This window comes from Apis laboriosa, unplaced genomic scaffold, assembly GCF_014066325.1.
Source record: "Apis laboriosa isolate Shangri-la unplaced genomic scaffold, ASM1406632v1 scaffold23_cov150, whole genome shotgun sequence".
In the NCBI taxonomy this organism is placed as follows: domain Eukaryota; kingdom Metazoa; phylum Arthropoda; class Insecta; order Hymenoptera; family Apidae; genus Apis; species Apis laboriosa.
Window position 1 is genome coordinate 4,441,328 of NW_025222452.1, and position 24,126 is coordinate 4,465,453.

General features: G+C 21.3%; 5 protein-coding genes across 7 annotated transcripts; 3 read left to right on the top strand and 2 right to left on the bottom strand.

The window, feature by feature from the left end:
• The first annotated feature begins 1 nt into the window (after position 1).
• LOC122713506 (putative deoxyribonuclease TATDN1) lies at positions 2–2,217 on the top strand. The gene is made up of 5 exons (XM_043934044.1): positions 2–183; positions 339–518; positions 953–1,346; positions 1,408–1,611; positions 1,736–2,217. Exons 1-5 carry the CDS (start codon positions 144–146, stop codon positions 1,839–1,841), a joined length of 924 nt encoding a protein of 307 aa, XP_043789979.1. The 5' UTR covers positions 2–143; the 3' UTR covers positions 1,842–2,217.
• Positions 2,218–2,465: 248 nt separating this feature from the next.
• On the bottom strand, positions 2,466–6,394 carry LOC122713505 (transmembrane protein 214-A). Its single transcript, XM_043934043.1, has 9 exons — positions 6,188–6,394; positions 5,828–6,021; positions 5,038–5,721; positions 4,743–4,953; positions 4,538–4,677; positions 3,584–3,710; positions 3,168–3,433; positions 2,943–3,094; positions 2,466–2,859 (listed from the first exon to the last, which is right to left on the bottom strand). The coding sequence occupies exons 1-9, from the start codon at positions 6,312–6,314 to the stop codon at positions 2,733–2,735; spliced, it is 2,028 nt and encodes a 675-aa protein (XP_043789978.1). The 5' UTR covers positions 6,315–6,394; the 3' UTR covers positions 2,466–2,732.
• A 764-nt stretch (positions 6,395–7,158) lies between these two features.
• LOC122713298 (GPI mannosyltransferase 4) lies at positions 7,159–9,614 on the top strand. The gene is made up of 4 exons (XM_043933634.1): positions 7,159–7,529; positions 7,605–8,005; positions 8,081–8,619; positions 8,708–9,614. Exons 1-4 carry the CDS (start codon positions 7,352–7,354, stop codon positions 9,612–9,614), a joined length of 2,025 nt encoding a protein of 674 aa, XP_043789569.1. The 5' UTR covers positions 7,159–7,351.
• A 2,811-nt stretch (positions 9,615–12,425) lies between these two features.
• LOC122713471 (histone deacetylase 6) lies at positions 12,426–20,187 on the bottom strand. Of its 3 annotated transcripts, none has more exons than XM_043933954.1 (19): positions 20,023–20,187; positions 19,103–19,279; positions 18,610–19,032; positions 18,429–18,526; positions 17,711–17,884; positions 17,427–17,619; positions 17,244–17,303; positions 16,442–16,531; positions 16,247–16,353; positions 15,994–16,137; positions 15,814–15,920; positions 15,548–15,717; positions 15,093–15,433; positions 14,827–15,022; positions 14,606–14,735; positions 13,987–14,535; positions 13,159–13,325; positions 12,756–13,043; positions 12,426–12,682 (listed from the first exon to the last, which is right to left on the bottom strand). In XM_043933954.1, exons 1-19 carry the CDS (start codon positions 20,032–20,034, stop codon positions 12,605–12,607), a joined length of 3,504 nt encoding a protein of 1,167 aa, XP_043789889.1. In that variant the 5' UTR covers positions 20,035–20,187; the 3' UTR covers positions 12,426–12,604. The 3 variants fall into 3 exon arrangements, with proteins under 3 accessions (XP_043789889.1, XP_043789890.1, XP_043789891.1); XM_043933955.1 differs by lacking the exon at positions 20,023–20,187 and adding an exon at positions 19,791–19,937; XM_043933956.1 differs by lacking the exon at positions 20,023–20,187 and adding an exon at positions 19,634–19,735.
• On the top strand, positions 19,698–23,915 carry LOC122713472 (mitochondrial intermediate peptidase). The gene is made up of 11 exons (XM_043933957.1): positions 19,698–19,801; positions 20,517–20,670; positions 20,793–21,055; positions 21,143–21,329; positions 21,440–21,519; positions 21,592–21,780; positions 21,866–22,007; positions 22,100–22,438; positions 22,762–22,983; positions 23,075–23,305; positions 23,386–23,915. The coding sequence occupies exons 2-11, from the start codon at positions 20,533–20,535 to the stop codon at positions 23,677–23,679; spliced, it is 2,085 nt and encodes a 694-aa protein (XP_043789892.1). The 5' UTR covers positions 19,698–19,801; positions 20,517–20,532; the 3' UTR covers positions 23,680–23,915.
• Positions 23,916–24,126: the final 211 nt, after the last annotated feature.

Sequence of the window (24,126 nt, forward strand, 5' to 3'; positions counted from 1 at the left end):
AAGAAAGTATAATTTCTATTTTCATGGAACATCGAATATCAACTAAACTCGTGTATTAGTACACAACGCCGGTTAAATAAGACACCTGCTAACCTTTCAAACAGTATCGTGTTTAAGAAAATTGTCATTTCACTGATAGTTGAATGCTTAGAAATAGAATGAGTAATTTAAGAAAATTTATAGGTAAATAAATTTTTTATTTAGTGATTGTATTAACATTTTAATGATCAATATTTTTACATAAACTACAGTGTATCTTTATGTTATTTTTAAAGATATTTTCGAAAAGGTTATAGTTTAACAGATAATATATTGTACCGTTGTTAATTTCAATATAGATATTGGGGCCAATTTGACAGATCCTATGTATCAAGGAATTTATCATGGGTCACAAAAACATCTGCCAGATTTGGATAAAGTTTTAGAACGAAGTTGGAATAACAATATTTCAAAAATTATAATCACTGCCGGTAATATAGAAGAAAGTAAAAAAGCTCTCGAAATAGCACGAACAGATGGTGAGATATTTTTTTAAAAATATTGAAAAAAAATATTTATTAAATTTAATTTATAGTATACTATCGCGTCTCTCTATCACAGGCAATAATACTTTATAGTTTTAATTTATTTTTCTATAAAGACATTAATGTTTTAGAGACATATATAATGATTTTGATACAATTAACATTTTGTACACCTTGCAGGCTTTCAACTGTGAGGGTAAAACTTATATGTATTAAAATGTACAACTACTATTTATTTCTTATTATTAAACTGAAATACAATCATTGCATATGAAGAAACCAGTGAAAGAGAGATGCAATGGTTGCTGTAATTCTATTCTTTAACTCCAACAACAAAATGCATGTCAATGGAAATATCTAGGTACCTACAATATTATTTTTTTATTTTATTGAATATTTTTACATATTAATTCTTATATATATTACAGAACGATTATTTTCTACAGTTGGTTGTCATCCAACACGTTGTAATGAATTTGAAGAAAATGATGATCCAGAAGCATATCTGAAATCATTGTCAGATCTAGCTGCAGGCAATAAAGACAAAATTGTAGCTATTGGTGAAATAGGATTAGACTATGACAGATTACAATTCTGTTCCAAAGATATTCAAAAAAAATATTTTGAAATGCAGTTATCCTTATGTACCACTTTGAAATTACCAATGTTTTTACATTGTCGTAATGCTACTGAAGATTTTATAAGAATTTTAAGAAAACATAAAGATTCTTTAACAGCTGGTGTTGTACATTCTTTTGATGGGAATCCAGAAGAAGCTAATTCCATTTTACAAATGGGATTATATATTGGCATCAATGGATGGTATGTTATATAAATAATAAATTTATACAAAATCAAATAATTAATATAATCTTATTTATAGTTCTCTTAAAACAGAAGAAAATCTTTTTGCTGTTACAACTATACCATCAGATAAATTAATGATAGAAACTGATTGTCCATGGTGTGAAATAAGACCTACACATGCATCTGCAAAAGATATTATTACCAATTTTCCATGTATTAAAAAAGAAAAATGGCAACCCGATAAAATGGTTAAAGGAAGAAATGAACCATGTACCATAGTGTAAATATATTAATCAATTATTAAAGTAAATTTTAAAATGATTAAATTACATTCACATTGATTATATAATAAAAGACAAGTAGATTTTAATTATGAAATGAATTTTGATTTTTTTTCTTTACAGCCAAATTTTGGAAATACTTGCACGAATTAGAGATGAAGAAGAAGAATATTTATGCAATCAAATATATAAAAACACAATGAAAGTTTTTTTTCCTCATGAGCTCTAACACATTAATTCAGACTGACTTAATTTTGTAATCAGTGTGCATTTTAGTATTGTATGCTCATACATATAATCAGGGAAAAATGCTGTGAAATTATATAAAGAAAAAAAAAATAATTTCTACTAAATTCATTTCTGAAAAGCAAGGAAATGAAGGAATTCATTTTTATATGCATAGTTCTATGGATGTGATGGATGTCACATTTCATAGATCTCTTTTCATATAAAATTTTAATTTTATTTTTTTCTTCGTTAAAATTATTGTTATCACTATAATCATCATCAGAGTTGCACTATTAGCATTATTATAATTATAATTAAAATAATAATTATATTATTATATCTATATTTATCAACATTATTCTATATGTCTTATAAATATTATTCTTTTTATTGCTGTATCCAATGATATTAACTTAATACTCTATATGTATTATAATATTAACCACTATTCTATACTCCTCTTTTATTTTTGTAAAAAAAAAAACATACCAAAAAGTAATTTCATTAAATACACTGTCTGATCATAAATCAATTTTTATATTATCATTGTGAACACCATATTGGAGAAATTAAATGAAAATATATTAGTGAATGTATAAAGAAGTTTTAAGTTTTGTACAACATATAGTGTAGTCTATATATTACTTTAATAAGTATTTTGACAATATTAACGTAAAAAAGAAACTGACATTTTCATTAAATATGTAGATCTTTAAAATGTCATAATCAATCAGAATATAATACATTTTTATCACAGGCAAAATGGCCACCACAATATATTTGGAAATATGTAATATTAACTTTGGAATTATAGAACTAAATGCAGAGGTATGAGAGGAGATTTTCCTTATCACCAAAATAAAACTGGTACATAACTTTTGATAAATTTCATTCATGGAACTTTAGAAAGAGTTTGCACCTTTTCATAAACCCAATCATAAGTTTGACTTGCCAATGTCTGTGTAGTATCAATAGCTTTTGAAGCATAATTTTGCAAATTTTCTGGACTCAATTTTCCACTAAAAAAATAAAAATATTTTAAAGCTATTTATTATTAATATTTCATAACTATTTATAAATCAAAGATCTCTTTTATACTTACACAAAAATATTATGTTCTAACCATTGAAGAGTTGCAATTGAATGTTCATTTAATTTTTCTACACATAAATTTGAATACACTTTCATGTATTCTAATCCTTGATTACTTCGTAATTTAATTTCATCTAACATTCCCGGAATATAATGTTCTATCTGTAAAATGTATAAAATATATAAAATACTGTTATTTATATATAATTTATATATTAAAATCATTAATACTTACTGTTTGTATAATCAAAGGACTATTTTTTTCAATATATTCCAGAATATAGTCATAAATTTTAAGAAAATGATTTTTTATTATAATGTAAACATTTCCAGTTAATTTAATATAAGGTTGACATGTTTCAATAGTTGCTTTATAATATTCAGGCGAAGTAGCTTCTATAAATTCAAGCGCTTTATAAGAATATTCTTGCATTATAATCCATGATTGTTGTCCACAGGCAAATAATCCACTTCTTTTCAAGAACTTATTTGTATTAGATGCTAAAAAATTATTTATTATATAATATAATATAATATAATATAATATAATATAATATAATTTATTATAATAATTATTATATTATAATTATAATATGAAAATTAATAAATAATTAATATCATAAATGAGATAAATATTTTTTTATCTATTACCTTTAAAATCATCATGTTTGTAAATATCATAACCAAGAATGACGCTAATAAAAAGTAATAACAAAATAATTCCCTTTTTCCAGGGAAATTTTTTATTGGCAGAGGCTGTCATTTTCAATAATAATACCTGTAATAAATGATTAATAAAACACTATACGTTGTAGTAATTTCTTTATCATTTGAAACATTGAAATATTCTTTTTATTAACAAGTCTAAAGGTCAATATAAAAAACAGTTGTATCATAGATATATATATATATATATATACTATATATATATATAGTATATATATATATAGTATATATGTAAACATGTTACACTCTTGATTTTTGAATACGTACTTCTTACCCACAGAGTTGATAAAAAAGAATGAAAATAACTTTTAAATTATTTATTTTAAAATATTGTCTATAATTCGTTTTTTTTTTTTTTCTTTACAAAAAAAAAGTATAACGCGATGAATGATATTAATATCGTCAGTAATAATGTCGAAGAGACAATATGCGATCGATAATCTTCTCTCGAAAAAACAAACTTACCTAACCCCTAAACTTTGAGATTTAAATTTTATGAAATTATTTAAATATCGCACACACAATTTTGCGAAAATAAATATGAATATAAATAGAATTTTATAATTTGTGACTAAAAAATTATATATATATGTTTAAACACGTCTTTTTATATGTAAATCTAGAAAATTTAGCAAAACACGATTTATATATTACGTAGCGTATTCTAACAGTACATTGCTTTGCGCATACGTAAGACATAAACAGAAGTAACGCGGGTTATTTCAAATATATTTTTAAATATATTATTATATATAAAGAATATGTATCATATTAAAGTAATTATTCATTTTTTGTAACATTTTAATTTTAAAAGTAAAATATTATTTATATAATACATATGGATGTTTATATTCAATACAAAAACAATTATAATTTTACCTTGCATAATTTACTGCAATTATTAGCAAAACCTTCATCTTTACTCTTTTTGCATCTCTCATTAATTGTTTGAAATACTATACATGTTTCTTTCAAACATTTTATTTCCAATGTTGCATATAAAACATGCCATTTAGTATCTACAAAAAATTAAGTAGTAAATAAATTAAATTTTATTTCATACATCTATAAAATATAATCTTACCAATATATGATAAAATCAAATGAGATTGATATAAATTTTTGCCATAAATAGATTTCCAAACAGAAAAACAAAGTGAATCTGTAGCCAAACAAGTCACAAGTGTTTTAATTAATTCATCCCTATAGTTTGCATGTATTTTTTGTGTAATTTTTGTAATTAATATCTCAAATAATTTCACATAATTTATATTTTTATTTTTAAATAAAATTGACTGAAAAAATAAAAAAAAATTATATATTTCAGTAAAATTATCTTATAATAGTCAATAATCAATAATTGAAATTTTGAAACATACTCTTAATTTTTCAATGCTATTATTAATTTCTTTGCCTATAGAGGCAGAAATATTAAGTTTTCCAGAACATATATCTTCTATAATATCAAGATAAAGTTCTGGTTTAAGATCATGAAATGTTTCATGTCCAAACACAAGATTGTTTAAAATTTGTGCTACATAACTACAATAACTTTTTATTTCTAACATGGGAGACATTACTTCATGCCACACTTTCAAACCCACAGCTAAGTTTTTTCTACCAGCTTGTGATATTGCCCACAATATAGAGAGACCAATATTTTTTCTATTTTGATAAGAGTTTTTTACTCTGATTAATTTGGAAATGTTAGCAATTGTCATTTCAGGATTAATATATGCTAAAAGTTGCAAAAATATTTTATGACCCAAAACAGGTGATCCTTTTACCATATCAGTAGCCATACTAGTAAGAGTATTTTCATAAAAAAGTTGTACTGTTTGTTTGCCTGCCATGTCAATCGCTTTTTCTAATATGGAAGAAATTGATTTAGGTACTATACTTAAAGGATAATCTTTAGATTTTCCAGAGAAGATTACATCTTCTTTATCAACAGGTATTTTTATATTAAGAAAAGCAGCAAGATCTTTCAACCAAATTAATGGAGCTTCAGGAAATCTTGTTTGGCTATTAATGAAAACATTGTGAAGCTCTGCTACATTAATCTGTTAAAAATAATGTTTTATATAATAAGTTTATTATATTTAAATTAAAAAAAATGACAAATTTAAAAAATATATATATATCTTATATATATATATATATATATACCATATTTAATGCATCTTTTATAGACTTTGGTGGCTTTTCTTTAAGTTCATGTTTTTTTTTCTCAGATTGTTGTTTTTGTTGTTTTTTTTTTTCTTCATTTTCTTTTGTTTTATTTTCTTTCTCCTTTGATGGCTTTTTATTTTCCTTATTGTTATCTAAGTTATCATATAAAGTTTTTACTTGACTTAAAGGAACTGAAAAAAACATTATTACTATTATATAATGTAATTCAATATTAAAATATTTTCAAACACATATATAGAAAAATTTTATAAAAAAAGTTATATAAAGAAGTTAAAAATTTTTACTGATATTATAAAAAAAATGAAAAATTATTAAAAATTGACAAAAATTGCTTACGAAAATCTTCCACTTTTGGTGCATTTTCGATAAATTTCTTTTTTTCGGCCTTTGTAAGTTTATTAATTTTTCCATTGTTTTTATCCTTCTTATTTCTTCCAACTAATTCCCATCCACCACTGGACATAATGTAATATATGCAATAAACAAATGAACAGTTAATAAAATAACACTATCAAAAGGCACAAGTGTTTGTTGGCAGTTGTGTTGTCGTCCAAATATCGTACGTGGTCGCGCATGCGTAATAAATTGCCACGCGCTTTGTTTATATGAAATAATTTTTTTTAATAATTTTCTATAAAAAAAAAATAATTAATATAATACTTTTATTATTTTTATATTCATTATAAATAGTATGATTAATTATAAAAAATTATAATTTATTTTTTACTATCATTTATTTATTATAAATAATATGAACATTTATAAAATATTATCTAATTTATTATTTATTAAATAATTATTTTAAGTTAATTAAAATTTATTAACAATAATTATTCACTTAAAACTTAAAAGATTTATTGTTCTGAATTATTTTTACTTTTTGTTACTTAAGGTTTACTTTTAATGTTTTCAAATATAATCTAATTTTATGTGTTCATCCATAACAGTAAATAAAATAAGAAAGATTTTAGAGCACAAAATAAAATCGAAATAAAAAATACCAATTGCATAAATGCTTTATTTTCAAAAATATATATTTAGAATTAATTAAATATTATATTTGATTGATAGTTGATTATTATAGATTTTATAATATAGAAATTTATATTTATGTTATTCATATTTATAATGACAACATATAATTTTGTGAATAAAAATAGTAACTTAAAATAATTTTCTATTTTATTATACATTACATGTATTCGATTCTAATTTCTTTATATATTGATCACGTGGTTTTGTTTATGAATCCGAGAACAATTAATTATAGAAAAGAACATTATGTTTCAACAATAATCATTAAATATTTCGTGATTGAATAAAAACAATATAATAAAACAAAATATATTTGACTGAAACATATGTTAGATATTTTATGATAATTAAAAATAATGATTAATTTAATAAATCAAAGATTCTTGCCAATTTTTTTAACCTTATTAAAGTGACATCTCGAAAAAATTGATTAATTTTATTGTTCTGAATTATTTATTAATAAAAATGCATTTCAAAAATGAATATCGTAGATCTATAGATGAATACAAACCTGCTATACCAATAAAAAGAAAAATGGGATTTTATTGGATCTTGGTTATTGTAAGAATTATTTTGACATTCATTCCTCAAACAGGATACATTCATCCTGATGAATATTTTCAATCTATTGAAGTTATATCTGGTAGGTAAAAAATTATTATTATTTAGATCATAATTAAATAATAAATTATAAAAAGTTTAAGAAATCATTTTATAGGAGATCATTTTGACATTGATGTTAATAAACCATGGGAATTTAATTCAACTTTTCCTATAAGAACTGTTTTAATATCTCAAATCATAGTTGGTATACCATATTCGATTTTAAAAAAACTTTCACAATATACACTTTTTTATTTGGATATATCATTAAAATCACCATATTTTCTTATATTATTTCCACGTTTATTAGTATGTGGTTTATCTTTTATATCAGATTATTGTTTGTATAAAATCTGTTACATATATGGACAAAATTACAAAATAAGACTGATTATTTATGCCAGTTCCTATGTTATGCTTGTTTATGCTACTCATACATTATCAAATACCATTGAATTGGTATTAACAGCATTATTACTATATTATGCATCATATTCTATGGCACATTCAGAAAAGGTATTATATTTATAATAAAATTTGTTGATAAGTTATAAAATACAATTTATAAAATAATAATATTTATCATTTTAGGTAGTTGTCCAAAGTGACTATTTATCAGATAAATATAGTAAAGCAAAAACTGGAATAGAAAGAGTAAAATACTATAAACTTAAAGCTTCATTGCCTCCTCATTCTTTAAATCATTGTATAAAAATTGCAACAATCACTGTAATTGGTATATTTAATAGACCAACATTTATTGCATTTGCCTTCATTCCTATCTTCTTTTGGTTACAAAGAGGTTTAGGTTCTAAAAGTGTAGGATTTGGGCATTTCCATGTCCGAATATTCACTTTTATTGCTTGTGGAATACCTACTACTATCTTTTTTATTTTAGTCGATAGTTTTTATTTTGGCTATTTAACAATGGCAGAAATAGGTAATCTTGACATTAGCATGAATAACTTTGTGGTAACACCACTCAATTTTCTCAGATACAATTCAAATACTAAAAATTTACAAAATCATGGTTTGCATCCTCATTATTTACATTTTATAGTAAATGTACCTCTTTTATATAATGTTCTTGGAGTTATTGGCCTTCTTACATTTGGAAAAATGTTATATAGGTAAATATTGAAATTATTGTTGTAATAATATTTTGTATACAATATGAAATATAAAATAATTAATAAAATAGTTAATTTTGATTTACAGTGGTTTAAAGGCGCAATGGTTAAATTTGCCGCGGATACAAAGTGTTGTTGGTCTAATGACAACATCTTTTATTATACCTATTATGTTGTTGTCAATATTTCCACATCAAGAGCCTAGATTTATTATACCAACATTATTACCTCTAACTTTTTTGTATGCACCAAATATAAATCAAACATCAGGAGTTGATACTATTACTCGTATTACTGGAAATAATGAAAATACTTTTACAACAGAAAGAAATAAGTTGAATAAATTACAGATCTTATGGTTTATATGTAACATTGCATTAACATTTTTTTATGGGTTTGCTCATCAAGGTGGAGTTCTACCCTTATCATCTCATATAGCAAATGAATTAAAAGCAAAACCAGATCTTACACATATACATCTATTTACATCACACACTTATTCTATACCAACAGCACTTCTACATTTAAGAAATACTAGAAAGACATATGTAAGTAGTGGAAATCATAAATATAAATTGATAAAAGATTTTTATCTTTATGAACAAGGTTCAAAATCTATACAAGATGTATGTAATGTTATTGCTTTAAAACTTCATGAATGTGAATATAAATATGCTACTAAAAAAGTACCATATAGATTATATTATGCTCTTCCAGCTACAGATTTGGAAGAGTTTATTTTTATTCAAAATAATATAAATTTATTTGATTATCATATTGTACATAAATTTTATCCACATGTTACCATTGAAAAATTACCATTTTCAAAAGTTACTAAGAATATTACGCGTTTTACGCATTTAACTATATTTTCAGTAGAAAAATTGACTGAAATTATGAATAATATACTGGAAACGTTTCAACAGTTCCAATTATTATTAATACGAATTGAATATTTGATAGATAATAAATATAAAACTGTACATATATCCTGAAAAAAATTGTTATAATTATAACTATAAAATTTAAATAGGTTATAAAATATATATATATATATTTATTAATATTTTATCGATATAATATAATTACATTTATTATTATATGCAATAGTATTAAATATATAAGATTATATCATATAATGTATAAATATTCTTAAAATTTTTAACAGAAAAATATTATTACATTTAAACAGTTCATATCATTAAACTAAGAACTATAAACATATTTGATATATACGAGAAATAATACATTTAAATTGTATATTATTAAATTTTTCTAAAAATAAAATTTTATTGCATAATATACAAATTATAATGTTGCATACAAGAACATATAAAAACTACTATCATATAGTATTTTTATTTATTTTCTTAAAATAAATAATTTCTTAGAATTAAATTCATTATATGTATTATATTACATATAACATATAACATAAAATTTAATTTTTAAAATCTTGATAATTTTATTTTGTGCTTATTTAAGGTTATTTATCTAACTTATTTTAATATAAAGAAATAGATTAATAAAATTACTGAATATAATTTTGTAAAATATATTAATAAATAAAAATAATGTATATTTCAATTTTTTTTAAATAATTAATATAACTATTTTGATAACTAAATTTATACATATAACATATATAAGATATTCTAAAAATAAAAAGATTAGTTAATTTAAAATTCCTAAGATAATTTCAAGCAACGTTTTCTTTTGTAAAATCTTTTGTTACGACTTTATTAATAAATTATTAATAAATTATTAACAAAAAAAATGCTGGCCAACACAGAATACGTAGTCAAATTAATTTATTTTGAATAAAATATAATTTGATATAATTTTTTTTTCCATAAAAAAGTATTATTCAAGTTTCTATTATATTCAAGTTTTCACATATTATTTGAACTTGTTCGTGCTTAACCAATAACACATATCTAATACTTGATTAATCCATAAATTATAATTGGCCAATGTTTTTTATTAATAATTCGTTAACAAAGCTGAAAAAAAAGAAATTATTACTTGAAATTATTTCAGAAATCTTCAGTTAATCAATATTTCTACATTTTTAGAATACACTATATATATTTGTTAAACAAATTGGGATTATAAATAAATATGGATTATAAATATAATATATATATATTTATTAATATTGTATATTATTAATTATTATTAATATGTATATTATTAATTATAATATATTATAATTGTATAATATATAATTATAATATGTATATTATTAATATGTATATATATATATATGTGTATATATACATCACACACACACACACACACACACACACACACACACACACACACACACGTATATGTGAAGATTTCTTAGGTAATTTCAAACAATTTTAACGAAAGTTTTTCTTTATAAAAATTTTCATTAACATATAATTAATGAATAAAACATATAAAGAAAGAAAAAAAATGATGGAAAGATAGAAATTATATGATATATTTATATATTATATATAATTATATGATATAATTATATGATAAGAAATTGATTTTCAGCATATCTTAGGTACTAATAAAAATACTAATAAAAATATCTTTATATTTTATCAAAATAATAATAATAGAAAATAGAAGAAGAAATAAAAATATAGAATAAAAATCAGTATTCTGATGTTTTTAAACATAAGAAATCTTATAAGAAACATCTTATAAGAAATATACAATTTTTTGTGTTCCGAAAATGGTCTTTAATTTTATTATTTTAATTTGAATTTTAGACTAATTTTTAATTATTTTAAAATTATTCTATTTTAAGAAAATATTTTTAGCATCAGAGTTCTGAAGATCAATTTTTATTCCATTTCTATTCTTCTATTTTCTATTATTTTCTGTTCTGTTTTTGTATTTCTTTTGCGATATTTTAAATAAATCCTGAATTTTTATCTTATCTTTATTTTTTTTTCACTATCTCTTCACTTGCTCGATATATCCTCGATCATAAAATATCGATTGTCAATTGAATATGCTTTTATTATTACTTTTTTTTTAAAACTATAATGTGTCTAATTCTTTAATTTATAATTATATATATTTCATCGTATTACTTCATATAAATATATTATAAATAATTTATAATATTTAAAAAAATCAAATGTTATTTTAGAAAACAATTAATTTAAGAATATAGTAAATATGTAATTTCATTTAAAAAAAAAAATATAATATGTTAATTTTCATGAGACTAATTTGTGAATTAATATTGTAATTGATTAAAACTGAGCATCGTTTTTAAAATAAATTATAAATAAAAATATAATAACATAAAAAATAAATTATAAATAAAAATCTAATAAGATAAAAAATAAATTATAAATAATATGTATAATATATCATTATAATATTTTTCATAATTCTTAAAAATATTTTATTAAAATAATTACAAAATAAAAATTTATTTCTAATCTTCATTTAATAAAAGCAATTTTTTGTAATTAAAGATATGTATATGTACATAAGTGTGGAATAATCATTTACCTGTTTCATAATTTATAGAAATATAATTATATATATATATATAATGTTTTATATATGTAATACTTTATATATATCTAAAAAATTTTCTAATAATAAAATATTTTTTAATTCTATATAAACATTCTTATTTTTTATTTTATATAAAAATTTATTTTTTATTTTTTTATTTAATTTTATATGAAAATTTAATTTCCAATTATTATTAATATTTTAATATTATTTTAAATTGAATTGATAATGTTAAGAATACTAAAATGATTAAAAAATTCTATCTTTAAGGCATAAAATAAAAAAATGCATTAAATGTTAGATCTATTCTATATCTTGTCTGTGATAAAAGCTATAAAATATTATAATACATAAATTATGTTAACAATTTATCTAAACATAATACAGAAATAAAAGTATATACTTTATAGATTTACAGATATTATAAAATACATAGTTAATTGCAAATTTTTTTAAATATATTTTTATTTCAGTCATCATTATATGTCCATGGCAATTCCTCATTAAATTTGCTTTGATGTGCAGCATTACGAGCAGCAAATAATCGCTACAAATATTATTAAACATTAAAAAAGATCATATTAAAATAAACATTTTTACAACAAATATTTAAAACTTACTGGATTATCTATGTATGCTTCACATTTATAACACCAAACTGATAAATCACTAAAACTTAGTGCCAATGGATGTTCCATTTTTTCAGCATGTAATACACCATGTTGATTAATATTACGCGCACAATGAATAATATAACACTGTAGACAGATCCAATTTTCAGCAGTACTTCCACATTCTACACAAGGTAAATGTACATCAATTCCCAAAGCTGGCACATCCCTAATATTATCTAAATGTGGACATTCTCTTAAAGGTATCACTGCAAACATGTCTCCAGCTATTAGTGCCTATAGAATTTTATAAAAAATTCCAAATAATGAAAATTAATTTAATAATATATTTAATTAATATATAATATTAAATATATAATATATAATATTAAAAATTTTAAATACTAATTACTTGTAAATTTTCTGAAAAATAATCATATAAATTTTTATTGCCACTTGTTTGTTTAACTATTCTTTCATTCTGTTTACCACTACTACCAGCAGCAAAATTGGTAAAATTTTCATTAGAATGTCCTTCTTTTTGATCTTGATTCATACATGTCTTTGTATATTTAGAAACTATAAAAATAATTCTTTATGTGATAAACTATTTTATAGATATTAGATTTATAGATATATAAGAAATTAATAAGTTTAAAAGCTTAAAGGCTTATAATACACAAGAAACAAAAATATCCAATCAATATAAATCATTTTCGATATAAAATCATCTTTTATCACTATAAAAATTCATATACATTCAATATCATGTGAAGGATTGATTTAGAAATATATTTGTTCAACATAAGATTATTATTTATATTAATAAAGATTGCTTCAAATACAAATATAAATTTTCAATGCATTTAATATTATATAATATGAAAAATAATTATTCTTCAGTCTTTAATATCTTATTATGGAAATGACAAATATATTTTATATATGATCTTACCAATGTTTTTTATTTTATTTACATATATGAATAATCTTTAATAATAATTTTATATTTATAATTTTGAATTAATATAGTATTAAATAAATCTCTTTATTTATATTCAACAAAGAATTTTAATTACGATATCTAATATTCATAAATGATAAAAATCGATTTTACTCGAAAAAATTAAGAATTTACATAATTGAATATTTTTTGTTTTTTTTAAATATTAGAAGCCCTTGAAGTTTTAGATCTTTTTTTTAATACTTTGTATATACATATATTTCTAATTTATCATACCTTCGTAATAGAAAGTATTATCATTAAGTTGAGTATTTTGTGACTCGTAATATGAATCAATCGCTTCATTTAATTTGTCACTAAGATCTTTTTCATCTACGTTTTTAATTTTGTTTATTAATTTCCAGGTTGCAATTTTTTTATTTTGCATTTTTTCTGTCTCAATTTCTTCCAATGCTATCTTAGATTCAGAATATTTTAAAAGTTCTTCGTTGTTTATAATTTGTTCATTTGTCTTTTTATATGACACTTTAGGTTTAGAAAGAATTTTTTCTTTTGGTAATGATAAATTAAATATTAAATTTGGCCAATATTGTTTTTGCGTTTTTAAAACATTATGGATAGTATGAACAGCACTTGCACATGGAATTTGTCCACTTTCTAATATTGGTAAAGGATCACCAAGCAATGATTTCGTACAAATAGCCATTGCATGTGCAACTGAATTAGTATTGTAACCTCCTTCAAGACTAAGAATAACACGGCCATTAGCTAAAGAAGATAGCCAATGTGTTAAATGTCCATACAATTCTGGTGTTACAAAACAACCTTAAAAATAAAGAAAATATTAATATAAAATTTTAGAATAATAAAGAATATTCATAAAATAGTACTGTACCTCCTAAAGGATCACCAATACAGGCATCAAAACCTGCAGAAACTAAAATCAATTCTGGATTAAATTGATAAGCAATTGGCATTATTATTTGCTGAAACGCTGCTATATATTCTGCATCACCCATTCCTTTCTAAATAATACAAATAATACAAATAATACAAATAATTACAATAATTCTACTTTATTAATATTAACTTCGCAGAATATCTTCTAAGATTAACCTTATTCCATGGTATATTAACAGTGAAACCTTCTCCTGATTCAGAACCAACATAAGAGTAATTTGCTCGTTTAGAATTTGGAAAAAAACTACCATTATCATAACGATGAACAGATATATATAAAACTTTAGAGTCTTCTTCAAAAATAGATTGAGTTCCATTACCATAATGTACATCCCAATCTACTATCAATACTCTGAAAATTATATTATTATTTATATCGATAGTCAATATAGTCAATATATAAAATAAGTCAATTGTAATACCTTTTTACATGATGAAATTCTATGGCATATTTAGCTGCTATAGCTACATTGTTAAAAATACAAAAACCACATGCTGCATCCTCTGTAGCATGATGTCCTGGAGGTCTAATGATAGCAATACCAGATTGACTTTCTCCATTCAAAACACTATCAATTACTTGTAATAATGATCCAGTTGATACACAAGCACTTGACCATGTTTCAGGATGTAAATAAACTGAATTATATGTTTCTGCCTGCTTCTTTAACTCTTTCGATTTTAAATTTTTTATATTTTTTATTTTATCAATATATTCTTTTGTATGGACTAATAATAACTCTTCTTTTGTTGCACTTCGTCCCTTCAAAATAATCGATAATGAAAATTAATACTTCAAATAAAAATGTTGATGTTAGCATTCATTGCAATCAGCATAACAGTGCAAAAGTTCTTTTTTAAAAATAAATTTACATACCTGTTGCACATAACTTCGATCAAGTAGATTATATTCTTGAAATTTTTTATAAATAATATTAATACGATGTGGTTTTTCTGGATGATTATCATCAGATATATCGTAATGTTTTAGCATTCTATCATCATAAACAATACATACTTTATTAGGTGCTTTAGACAAATTAGTAACTAAAAGAAAGTTTACATTTATAAACTTTATATTATTATATATATACATTATATGTATATAATTAATTGTTAAATTATCAAATTAGAAATACTTACATTGTATTAATGTATTCAGTTGCTTTTCTATTATTTCAATAATTTCTTGAGTTTGAATTGGATAACAATTTTGAGTTTCATATACTTTTGGTCTAACATCAGTTTCTCTGAAGTAGATAAATATTTATATAATTAAAAATAATAATAATAAATTTTGTTAAAAATAATTTAATTTCTTACTTGAATATAACTATAGGTAAATATTGATTAGCATTTTCTTCTTTATTATTTGGTGTACTATTAATACTATATGTATCTTGATATTGATAACATTTCCAATATGGTTTATGTGTATAAATTGTATTCAAAATTGTATCACGTATACTAAAATTATATTAAATATATATAATCATGATTAAATATTATATAATTATATAATTATACATATTTGTATTTTTATTGTATTGTATTGTATTTGTATTGTATTTTTTACCTTATTGAAGGTAATGTAAGAGTTTCTAACATAGGACATGGATCGTTTAACAAAGTACGCAATGTTAATGCTGCACTTTCACTTAATGACTTTAAACAATAACCACCCTGCAATGAAAAATATAATGAAAATAATATATTTGAAAAATTATAGATATACAATAAAATTCAATAATAGAATGAAAATATATTATACCTCTAATATAACAGCAACTTTTCCAGAAGCCAAACATAATAATGATGATAGTAAATGAGCATAACATGCAGGTGTTATCAACATTTCACCCTAAATATTAATAAAACAAAAATATAATAATAATAAAACAAAAATATTAAAATTCTTCATAGATATATATACTTTATTAATATACGATTTTTTGTAAATCAAAGGGAAAGGATAACATTTTTTTATTTTTTATTTAGTTTTTGAGAAAACCAAATTTGAAAATTTTTTAAGTGAAATCAAATGAGTAAATCAAAATTAACAAACAACTCAAATAAATCAAAGTGTATCAGTTTACAATTTTACAAATGAATTTGGCTAATTTCTAAAATTATTGATAAAAGTTTATTTTACATGTTATATACATTTAATTTTTTCATTCTTGAAAAATAGAGATTGAATATAATATATACAGTTAAAAAGTAACCAAATATTAATATTAAATGAATTTTTAATTTTTATTTCCTTTAAAACTAATTTTTTTTTCATTTTTATATTTATGATGTTTTTTTCTAATTATCTAATTGAAAATTAATTAAATGATAAATTCTCAAACTCGAAAATAAAAATAAAAAAAATATATATATTTTTTTATTTATTTATTTTTGCATGTAAAATTATTTTTTATTCTCTCATATCATTTGTTCTGAGATATGTATATATTTAAACTTTTTCATTTTTATTTTTCATCAAATTAAATCCAGACAATGATAAGATATGAATTAAACTAAGATAAAATCAAATAAGAAAAAGTAAATAATATTTATTATTTTACCTCTGGACAACCCAAAGCTGCATCATAACCAGCTGATATTATTATAAGGTCTGGTTGAAACTGGAATAATTAAAAATGATCTTTTTTCAAAAATCATATTCAGAATTTATATTAATATTTTTTTCAATTACATTATTTAAATTATATTACTTAAAATAAATTATAATAATGTAATATTTTTACCTCATAGGCCATTGGCAATAAAACTTGTTGAAATATAGCTAAATAATCAGCATTAGTCATACCAATTTTATTAAGTGGCACATTAAAATTATATCCCTCTCCTAAGTCATCTCCAACAAAATGAAAATTAGATTCTCTAAGATTTGGCCAAAATTCACCATTTTCGTAACGATGAATAGAGAAATAAATTACTCTATATATAAAATTTATAATTAATTATTAGTTAAATTTATACTATTATAATATCTATAGATAATAGAATGTTTACAAAAATATTTATATACCGTGGATTATCATAAAACATTTGTTGAGTAGCTTGCCCATGATGTACATCCCAATCAACAATTAAAATTTTATTAGCTAAATTATTACATAAAACTTTTTCTGCAGCTATTGCAACATTATTGAAAAAACAATATCCACAATATTCTGATTTCATTGCATGATGTCCTGGTGGTCTAGAGTATATTATAGAAAATGGAAAAAGTAACATTAATATTTTTTTTTTCTGGATTCTAGAAAAAATTGAAAAATTTTACCAGCATGTTAAATCACTATAAATAAAAAAATATATATTCATATATATGTTATGGATCTTAGTTCATTTATTATTATTTAAGAAAACAACATTTTTTTATAGTATTGTATAAAATTTTTACAATATATATTTATAACCTTTTTTTTTTTAATTTATTCTAAAAATTAAAATAAAAATTTATCCTTTTATAACATAATATTAAATATATATATAATATACATAATATTCAAAGATAATTATCCAGAAATATTTAAAATATTAATATAATGTTTAACATATAAAATTTTATTTTTTAAATGAATCAAAAAAATTTAAAGAATCATAGTATATAGTATATATCTTTAATTTAAAATTATTTACCAAACATACCTAAAAAAGTTTTTTAGTTAGTTTTTGAAATATTATATATGAATTATATATATATGTATTACCTTATAATATTATTTTACCTTATATATTATTACCTTATAATAGCCATTCCATTTTGGATTTCTCCTTTGCAAATGCTTTCTACTAAATTTATTGTTGAACCCACGGCTAATAGAGACAATCGATAAGTAGACTAGAGCAATTTTAAATGATTTAAATATAAATATTTAAAATGAATATATTATTTTACTTCATAATTAATAATTATTTACATACAGGATGTATATAAATGGCATCATATTTTGATGATAATAATTCTAAATTATTTGTATCTGTACACCCATCAGTATTCTTTAAAATATCTATTTGTTCTTGACTATGTTTCATAAGTATTTCGTTCTCTGAAGCTAATCTCGGTGTTATCAACTTGCATCTATTTATTAAGCCCAATTCTTCACATCTCTGTAAAACTCTTATCAATCTAGCAGGACATTCTGGATAATTTGAATCCCAAAGACATTTATGTTCTGCCATAGAATGATCAAATACAATACCAGTTTCCATTCTTTTTATATTATATGCATCAATAGCTTTTTGATATATATCATGTATAAAAACATCATTAGATTTTTTTCCTTGTAATATACGTTGTTGAGCTGCTTCACGTTTAGCTGCTATTAAAGCAGCAGATGGACGAACCTAATCAAATGAAAAAAATAAAAAATTTACAATTATCATTAAATTATTCTTTTATGATTTTTATATTTACATTGAATACTTTTGTAGACTTTTTGACACTTTTCTTATCTGTCGTAGACATAGTATTTTTAATATTTTTAATATTATTTGTTTTCTTTGAATTTTCTATAGTCTTTATTAATTCAATCTCACTGTCTGCTAATTGTTTAACAGCAGTGAATAAATCTTTACATATCATAGAATTAGACTGCAAGAAAACAAAACGGGATTAATTTTAGATAAGATAAATATAAATGAAAAATAAAAAAATAGATTTCAACAAATAAATGTAAAAAATAAAAATAAATATATTATCCTGAATTGGATAATATATATATATATATATATTAATTTTATATGATATTGTAATTTAATTTAAGAATAAAATAATTTATATAAAAAAAAAATCAAATATTATAAAAGATTATTAAACATAAAAATAACAATAATAAATATAAAAAATAATAAATATAATAAAAATAACATAATTGAAAAAATTACACAATTCAATAAAATCAAAAGTAAAAATATGTCTAATTATATAAATTAAAAAAATTATTACGGAATAAATTAAGTGATATCAAGTAATATATGAACAATATAAGACATATCCTTGATAGTACACAAGAACATATACCCCTTCTACTTGACATATAGAAACCTCTTATATTCGTTTTGTTCAAATAACTACATATGATTGAAAAAATTAATTTTCTCACCATTTATATTCGTAAGTAACCTCAAAATTTAATAGAAAATTGAATTATCTAACAAATTATTTCAATAAACAAATCATACTCAAATGAAAAATTTTTGAACTTTTGTCAATCAAAAGAAATTTATTTTATAAATTGAATATTTTTTTTATTAAAACATATCTGTTCTGTTTTTTCTTCATTTTCACTTTCAATTTTATTTTCATATAATTCTAATGAAAATTTATATTTTTACTTGTAACACCATTTTTAACTTGTAACTACAGACTTAGTTAAAATCACAGTAATGCCATCATTCAGTCAAAAATAGAATCACATATCTTAAGATTGTTACTTTCTGTTAAATACACTATATAAATCATTATACATATTTATAACCTCTAGCATATCGTTTTCTAATAAATGTACAATAACAAACTTATTTTACTTTTAAAAATATTTTTGTCATTTCATAAAAAATAAATATTATAATCAAATGACTATATTATAATCATATGACTATATGTGAAAATAAAGATTAAATAATTTGTTAATAATTTATTTTATTTATTTTTTTATATATGAATTATTCTATTACTTAAAAAAATTTTAATTACATGTTTTATCATTATAATTTAAATTAATATTCAAATGTTGTTTGCATAAAAATTCTTTAAATTGTGTTTTGACTTATAATATTTTGAATGAATATAATAATTTCTATTCTTGAAAACTTTTAATATATTATAGTATATTATTATAAAAAATGATCCAAATGTTGAAGAAACAATTTCCAAGAAATTGCAAAAGATATAGGAATGTAAATACATGGTCATCTCTTGCAACAGCATTCAATTCTATTAATAAAGAAAAATATGGATTTGATTTTTTGAGAAAAGAAACTGTGAGTATATTTTTTACATTATTATATTTTTTATATTATTTTAAAAAATATATATTTTTTAAAATATTCATAATTATTTGTATAAAATATATTAAGTTTTAAAATTTTGATATTTTTTATAGGGATTATTTGGAATATCTGAATTAAAAACATCAGAAGGATTTAATGTTTTAAGAGATCAAGCAATATCTCAAACAGATGCACTTATAACAGAAGCTATGAGTCAAAATAGAAAACGAAAAATGGTAGAAATTTTTGATGATATGTCTGATACATTATGTAAAGTTGCAGATTTAGCAGAGTTTATTAGAATTGCACATCCACAAAAACAGTTTGTTACAGCTGCAGAGAAGACTTGTCTCTCTGTTAGTGGTATTGTAGAGAAGTAATTACTTTTAAAAATATTAAAAAAATTAATGAATATTTATAATTTTTTCAAAAAAATATAAAAATTATTTACAAATTTTTTTAGATTAAATACTCATCGTGAACTATATAATGCATTGAAACACATAGTATATAATGAAGATATTCAGAAAACATCTATAGTAGATAAACATGTTGCAACATTATTCTTATCTGATTTTGAATTATGTGCTATTCATTTACCAGAATCTATAAGAGAAAAAGTTGTACAGTTGAATTATTATATATTACAAGTATATAGATTAGTATATTTTATTTATTTATATAAATGTTTATACTATATATATATATATATATATATATATTTAGAAACATCTATTATATAATTTTTTTTTCCAAATAGATAGGTCAAAAATTTATGACAGGTGCTAATAATACAAGAGCAGTAGATTCCAGTATTGTTCCACCTAATATAAGACAGTAGTAAGTTTCGTAAGTAAATAATTTTTTTATTTAAAATATGAGATTTAAAATGTTTTTTAAAAAATATTTTAGTTTCACAGAAAAGGATAATAAAATATATGTTCAAGGACTTTATGTAGATTCTCCTAATTGCTTACTTAGAGAAACAGCATATCGCATATTTCTATATCCTGATGAAGAACAAGAATATCTCCTACAAGAACTTTTAAATTCTAGATATACTTTGGCTAAACTATGTGGATTTTCATCTTATGCTCATCGGTAGATCATAAATATTTATTGATAAAACTAAAATTAATATGTATTATTTGTATACTTATATGTATTAAAAGTAAACAATTTATAGAGCTGTTAAAGGAAGTACTATGGAAACACCTGAAGTAATATATGAATTTCTTAATATCTTAAATGATAATTTAAAGTCTAAAACAAAACAAGATTTTAATGAAATGCAAAAAATGAAAAATATTGAATCATCTATAAAACAGGTTTAGATATTTATTAGATATTTATAATATTTTTATTTAAAAAAATGTTATTAAATTAATAATTTACATTATTTTTTATTTTTTATATTTAGAAAATAATGCCATGGGATACAGCTTATTTTACAGCAAAAGCAAAAAGAAATTGGTTAAATATATCTATTACTGAATTTGCACCATATTTTTCACTTGGTGCTTGTATGGATGGAATTAATATATTGATACAAGCATTATATGGTATCCGATTGGAATATGTACCAGTTTTATCTGGTGAAGTTTGGGCAAATAATGTACATAAAATTGTTGTAATAGATGAAAACGAAGCAGTTTTGGGTTACATATATTGTGATTTTTTTGAAAGAGAAGGAAAACCTAATCAAGATTGTCATTTTACTATTAGAGGTGGAAGGCAATTATCTGATGGATCTTATCAGGTATAATTTAAATGAAGAAAAAATAGAAAATTTATATAGAATATATATACATATACAAGGTATTCATTATAACAATCACATAATTTTTTAGAATAAACCGATAAATATTTTAAATAAAAAGATTAGTTAGTATTTTGATAAGATAACTTTAATTTTCTAGTAAATGTGTTTTAATAACTTTTATAATTGCTAACCGAATGTTGATTAATTTTTATTTAAATCACTTTTTTTATTAATTTAATAAAATAAAGAATACCTTGTATATATACATTTTAATTTAATAATATTTTTCATCATTATCATTATTCAAATGTTTATTTTAGAATCCTATAGTAGTATTAATGTTATCATTACCAGTTCCAACATGGTCCAAACCATGTCTACTTAGTCCTTCTTCTGTAGAAAATTTATTCCATGAAATGGGTCATGCATTACATTCTATGCTAGGTAGAACAAAGTATCAGCATGTAACAGGAACTAGATGCAGTACAGATTTTGCAGAAGTTCCAAGTATTTTAATGGAATATTTTGCAAGTGATCCAAGAGTAAGTTATTAAAAATTATAATCAACTTTTTAAATAATTTTTAAATAAATTTTATCATTTATAATTTATATATATTAATATATATTATTAGGTTGTATCCACATTTGCTAGACATTTTCAAACTTTTGAACAAATACCAATAACATTATTAGATAAATTATATGCTTCAAAGAATATATTTTGTGCTTCTGAATTACAAAATCAAATATATTATAGCATGTTAGATCAAGTTTATCACAGTGGACAATTAGAAAAATCATCAACTGAAATTTTGAAAGAAATACAAGGAAAATACTATGAACTTCCTTATATTGAAAATACAGTATGTAATTTTTTTTTTTTAGTTTTTATAATAATTTATTATAAATCATAAAAATTATAAATAAAAAATTATATTTTTAGGCATGGCAATTAAGATTTTCTCATTTAGTTGGATATGGTGCGAAATATTATTCTTATTTAGTATCTCGAGCAATTGCTTCATGGATATGGCAAACATATTTTCAAGCAGATCCTTTCAATCGAATGGCAGGCAATCGATATTGGAAAGAATGCTTAGCTCACGGAGGTGGAAAGCTTCCTTCTAAATTAGTATCTGATTTTTTAAATAAACAGGCTAATGCTAATAATCTTGCAAAATCTTTGCTTTACGAAATTGATATAAAAACCAAACACGTAGAAAAATTAAGAGGATAAGAAAACCACTAAAAAAGATTATATATTTAGAAAAATATCTTTTTAAAGATATGAAATACTTATAAAATTTTCTTGTATATAATTTTTTTTAACAAAATATTCATGATAATTTATAGTACGTTTAAAATAAGTATTGTAGAAATACATCATTATTTCAATCGTAATTGTAAAAACATAAATAATTTTATAATTTAATATTTTATCTTGTAAATAAAATGTAAATATCATGCACAAAACATAATTTGAGTTTTTTCTTTTATTTTATTACAAGTATGGAATCTTATCCTATTTACAATCTGTTAAATCTACGAACGATTACACAAAAATAAGTTTTTGAATGTAATACAGAGGAAACGCAGTATAAGGTAATTTATGAAATTCAATTTATATAATTTAAATCATTTATAATTTTCTTGCATTATTTCTAAAAGAAATCAAATAAAATAA